Raw genomic sequence first — 6,037 nt, forward strand, 5'->3', positions numbered from 1 at the left:
TATATATATATATTTATATTAGTATAAAATTACGAGCCTATTAACGAGGAACTTAAACCAAGACCCATGAATAAAATTTCTGTCAAATAAGAAGTAACTACTAGAAACAGAAGCGTGAATCCTTCAGCACATCAATAATTCACCAATGCATATAAAACATTGTGAATAAACAATTTTAGTTCGCCCCACTCTGTACACGCCAACTGTGAAGAAGATTGAAATAAGAGTTTAAAATCAATTATATTATTATTTAAAAACGGAGGTGAAGTAAATCTAAAGGAATCATAAGAAGCTGAATTTGATCTAGAGAATCATCTCAGCATACAGACCAAAGCTGGTTCTGTATTCTAAGTGAATTATGAGTCAAAACCTGATAAATGCCTACACGCTAAAGCCAAAAGCTATGTTACGTGTATGTTGCAAAATATTGTATCGTTAAAGTTATTAAAAATGCACTACTTGTACAACTTTTGTGTTTGCCCAAATGAAAAGAGAAAAGAATGAAAACATGTTTAATAAAAAGACATTTTACGAAGAATTCTTTCAACTATCCATCACAACAGTTTAAAAAAATAATGAACGAAATTCATGATACTATTGTATCTTGCCTTCACAAATTATCAGAGGAACATAATTTGTATCCGAAAATTAGTTTATATATCGATAGAAACTTTAATTTTAATAGAATGTTTTGTCAAAAAACAATAAAAATTAACAACATAGGCACGCCTAACCGATGTCTAATTACTATACTTGGTCTATGGCGATATCGAACGTGAGTGGCCATAGCCGACTATTATTGATCAACATTTATAGTAGCCTATGGACTTATGGGGTGGCTGATCTATCTCTAGATACTTAGATAGAAGTATATTATCTATGGTTGCAGTGCTCGGTGGTACTATACCAAAGATATATATAATAATATAAGGAAAAGAGAGCCCTCTCTACGGGCTCATCAAACTTAGCCCCCCCAAAAAAAAATTTTTTTCTATTTTTGAATTTTCAATATCGCATATCGTTAGTTCGTAGTTTGTTCTTAATTGTTCGCTATAAATAATTGTTTGTTCTTTTGTTGTTTATTTAAAAACAATTTAAAAATGGGGGGAAACGCCTACTATTTGGTTCTGGCACTCGCCAGCCGCTACCGCGGCACGCTACGCTCGGCTCTTGCGTTGTTTTAACTGTTCTAACATAACCTAACCTAACTTTTAATGAATTGCAAATTAAAAAAAAAAATCGAGAACAAACAAATGTTTATAGAGAACAATCAAGAACAAATGGCGAACTAACGATGTAATAAAAAAAAATTAAAAAAAAATCTGGGGGGCTAACTTTCTTGAGCTCTCTCTACGCATTATGAGCTGTCTATTTGAAAACTAGCGCCATCTGGAGATTGGCCCCGAAAATAACAATATATAAGCTCGAAATAATAAAATTAATTTTTCATGTTGTGACGCAATTAAATAACTAACTCTACTTTTTAATGTAGATATTGCAATTTTTATTATAATAAATGTTGAAATTGCGCGTAGAGTTAGTTATTTAATTTTGTCACAACATAGTACATAAAGGATAGATTTAGTAGTGTAAATATGCAAAATGGAACACGAGAGCTACATACATGTGTAAACGCTAGAAGTAGCCGCCATTTTATGACCAGTGGGCAGTGACACAAATAAAGAACAGTTGAAAGGTTTCAAAGCGAGTGACATCTGACAAAGCTTTCATTTTCGGGCCAACTAACAGATGGCACTACAGTCTTCTGAAAACGTCACTTTAAGGCATCTGTCCCACCCCTGACAGGTACCTTTGTAGTTTGTAGTTTGTTTATATTTCAAATTCTTTGAGTTCTCATGTCCTAAACTCCTAACCAAAGTTCTGTAATTCATATTAAGTTGCAAAACTGAAAACATAAATTTAATATACGATTACAATTTACAGTGTTAACATATAAGACATAAAGAATCAACTTATTTTTAAAAGAAAACAAAATTTCAATCAAAAAGAAAATGGATTTTGGAATTCCATTTATTTCAGGGTTATGTTGCGGCTTAACTATCGGCGTTTCATTCTTTGCTGTTCGTAATTATTTTGGATCATTCAAAACAGCAAAAGAATGTGTCAAGAAGGTAAACAAAATATTTTGAATGAAGTTTCATTGCTGTATTATTTCATTATTATATCATAATATCTTTTATTTTAAGTTGGCCTCACGAGAAGAATACAAATTAGTGCTTGTTGTTCGAACTGATTTAAATATGAGTAAAGGAAAGATAGCAGCTCAATGTGGTCATGCTGCAGTAGGAGCGTATGAGAAGGCATTAAAAAAAGACCCAGAAGGATTGAAATCTTGGCAGATGACTGGACAGGCCAAAATAGCACTTAAAACAGATTCTGTAGACGAAATTCAACAAATAGCAAAGAACGCGAAACAAATGGGATTAATAACATCATTAATAAGAGATGCAGGAAGGACTCAGATTGCCCCCAACTCAATTACTGTTCTTGGAGTTGGGCCAGCTCCTAAAGATGTTGTGGATAGAGTTACAGGCCATCTGAAACTTCTATGATAAACGGCTTCAAATTGCTAGTGATATACCATGTGCTTTTTAAAATTTATACCTTAAAACTAACAGTTGAATAATTGGAAGCAGAAATGACAGAAGAAGTTGCATTCTCTGCAATTTTAGTCCCTAATCTATTAGAGTTATTTGAATGATAATAATGTCATGTAGGTATATATTAAAACAATAACCTTGACTTCTAGTTGCACATAATATTTGTCCCTAAAAACATTTTATACAATGCTTACTAAAACCGTCAAGATTTAATTTATTTCCTTATTATTATGATAACTTCAAAGAATAATAATTGCAATATGTAATTGTAATTATTATGATGGGTACTCACAATATATATTTTATTAATTTGATGCCGATATTTTGATCCAATTGCATGATCCCGTCATAATAATTGCGATGATAAAGTTCAACCTTATATTTATTATTATTAACATTATAATCTTAAAGTTAATTGTAAGCAAAAGCTATTGTTAAGATATCACTTGGGGTTGCATAGAGACATCACTTCATGGTGCGTCATCACGGGGAGTGTTCTGTAGAACTGTTTCACCTAATTCCTGCCAGCAAATTCCACCTTCTCATGACACAACTACAAATTAGGATGTCAAAGGCTGGCATCATTCCTGTGATTCCTTTAGTGTTGCAAGAGACCGGTTTCGTGATGATCACTTAACACCAAGTGACCAGAACACTCATTTGGCCTGCTGTTCCATAAATTATTTTAAAAAATTAAATCACACTAGTATCTTCTACATATTATTATGGGTTCAGCTTACAAGCAATATGATCAAAAACTCGAACTTTTTCATTTTGAATTAAGAACTTATTATGTTTTGTTGCTTAGATAATTTATATGTGTAGATAGAGTCCCTTGCTATTAGACAACACATCTTACACACATTGTGACAAGCTACATCTTACACTCGCGATTGGTATGACACTGTGTTAGTGTCTGTAAATTGCTCAAAATAGAGGTTAGTTCCTAATGTATTTTTTTTCATGTTTTCACAGCTGTCAGTCTTTCTAAATGTATAAATGATTAAGTTTTGTTGTTTAGTTTCAACATTTTATTATAAGGAATTGGATTAATAACTACATACCCAATATAACTTTCAATAACCTCATAAATTCCTTACCAAAAATAAATCTAAAAGAAAAAACGATCATAGGTATAATGTTTGGTAATAATTCTCATAATATAAGAAATAAGGACCTAATTAAAAAAATTTATTAATATTTCCAATAACACAAAATCTAAAGTGATGATGTGTACATTTCCATACTCCTCGGATTTGACACAGGAGCAAATTAGAAAAATATTTAAATTAAATACAACTTTGTATAATGCGACATTCCACAACAATGTAAATTTAATTTTATTTTATATGGTAACCTATACCTACCATTAGTTAAGCGACAGCTGGCTACTTTAGTAGCTTATAGTCTTAGTCAACAAACTACTTCCTCTGTAGTATTATTTAATAAACATGCCTCTATTGGGCAAAATTGTAAAATAATCGACATACAAGCCTCTATTGGGGAATGTATTAGTACTAATGTACAAAAATATAACAATGAAGATTTTTCTTCAATTATTTTATTTGACAAGGGAGGACAACTCTTGCAATATCTTACAAAATAGACAACATTTACCAAATATAAATGTTACTGCTAGGGATAATCATAATATAAAGCTCATAAATATTGTTCACCAGAATATACAAGGTATCTCAAGTAAGGAATTAGAAATTGAAATGTTTTTGAGCGGCTGTAATATAGATATATTATGTATTACAGAACATTGGCGTAAGAGTGATGACTCTTAAAACTAAACTGTAGCTGATGAGCTACAGTTTAGTTTTAGAGAACATAAAGTAGTCAGTTCGTTTTTTAGAAGTAGGGTAATACATGGAGGTTCCCTAATTATTATTAATAATAGATTAAAATGTAAAAATAAAAGCGATATTGTTAACATCTCTATAGAACAACTAATTGAGATAGCTTGTATAGAACTAGAGCAATTTATTATTTTAAGTGTATACCGCCCCCCCCCCCACTTCCAATTCCAACATAGAATGGAGGAAGTACTATCAAAATTTAGCAAAACCAGCAAGTCAATTATAGTGTGTGGAGAGTTTAATATGAACTTGCTTGAACCTTTGGCCAATTGTACTAGCCTTAAAAATTTATTTCAAAGTTTTAATTTGTTCAATGTATTTTGGGAACCTACTAGAATCACTTCTACAACAGCAACCTGTTTAGATAATATTTTTACAGATGTTACTATTACTAGTAAACTCATAATAATCTTCAGTCCGACCATAGTGGGCAACTTATAAAAGTAAATACAAGATTGGACAATGTCAGACCAAAAAAGGTGACGATTATACCAGTTACGGGTAGCCGTCTTGAGAGGTTTAGAAATAATTTGGTAAATACGATACCATTTTTACACTGTGGTGAAACTGCTAATTTTCACTATAACTTAGTCTTCAATTCCTTCTGTGGGGAATTTGACAGGATTTTTACTCCAGTAACGGACAACGGTGACAGTAAACAACAAACATTGTTTTAATGATTGGGCAACAATGGGTATCCACAAAAGTCGATGACCTTTATTATGAGAAACATTACAATTGAAGAATTTAAAATATATGTAAAAAATACTCCAAGCTCTTTAAAGTAGTTTGTCATGAAGCGAAAACACGTTTCATTGCAGATAAAATTAAAACAGTAATAATAAAGTAAAAGCGACTTAGAGTATATCATAGAGGTCTTACTCATAGAAGAAGAAATTGGTGACTTTTGGTTACTATGACTACAAAGCAGTTATTACGTTGTCATGCTTATATAAAGTTGTAATTAATTTATAAAGTTGTTTTCTTATATTAAATAATGGTGAATGCACTGATTTGCTCATAGTCTACTGCTGATACTCTGCTCTATCTCATATAACAGAGTGTAATTAACAATGAAACTGGTAGATCGAATTGCCGTAACACCTCTATCTGTTTAAATATTAATAATCGTGCTATAAATTCGGAAATAGAAATTGCAAATGAATTTGATAAATACTTCTCCAAATCCCGATTGTCACGACCAAAGACCTTAACTCTTCGCCAAAAGCGATGATATGCTTAAATTACACGTACCAGTATCTTCCACTGATTTGAAATTTAAGTATGTTACAGGTAGCGATATAATAAAAATCTTCAAATTAATTAACCTAAAAAATACAAAAAACCTATGGGGCCATTCGACTAATATTGTAAAATACATACTTGACATTATAGCACCTGAATTAGCAATAATATTGAATGAATGCATCTCTCCCTCATCTGAGGGTGTGTTCCCTGACCTCATGAAATACAGCAAAGTTATACCTTTGTTCAAATCGGGCAGTCCTTTTGACCCTGCTCATTTCAGACTTATTTCAGTGCTGCCTGTTTTTA

General features: G+C 31.7%; 1 protein-coding gene across 1 annotated transcript; it reads left to right on the forward strand.

The window, feature by feature from the left end:
* Nucleotides 1-1,834: 1,834 nt before the first annotated feature.
* On the forward strand, nt 1,835-2,763 carry LOC126967431 (peptidyl-tRNA hydrolase 2, mitochondrial-like). Its single transcript, XM_050811892.1, has 2 exons — nt 1,835-2,132; nt 2,208-2,763. The coding sequence occupies exons 1-2, from the start codon at nt 2,013-2,015 to the stop codon at nt 2,571-2,573; spliced, it is 486 nt and encodes a 161-aa protein (XP_050667849.1). The 5' UTR covers nt 1,835-2,012; the 3' UTR covers nt 2,574-2,763.
* The last annotated feature ends 3,274 nt before the right edge of the window (nt 2,764-6,037 follow it).

This window comes from Leptidea sinapis, chromosome 1 (genome assembly GCF_905404315.1).
Source record: "Leptidea sinapis chromosome 1, ilLepSina1.1, whole genome shotgun sequence".
Classification (NCBI taxonomy): domain Eukaryota; kingdom Metazoa; phylum Arthropoda; class Insecta; order Lepidoptera; family Pieridae; genus Leptidea; species Leptidea sinapis.

What these genes read in the sequence shown, in the direction of transcription:
- LOC126967431 (XM_050811892.1), top strand. Translation starts at nt 2,013, where the DNA reads ATGGATTTTGGAATTCCATTTATTTCAGGGTTATGTTGCGGCTTAACT. An exon ending in CAAAAGAATGTGTCAAGAAG is followed by an intron (nt 2,133 to 2,207) that starts GTAAACAAAATA and finishes TTTTATTTTAAG; the next exon opens with TTGGCCTCACGAGAAGAATA.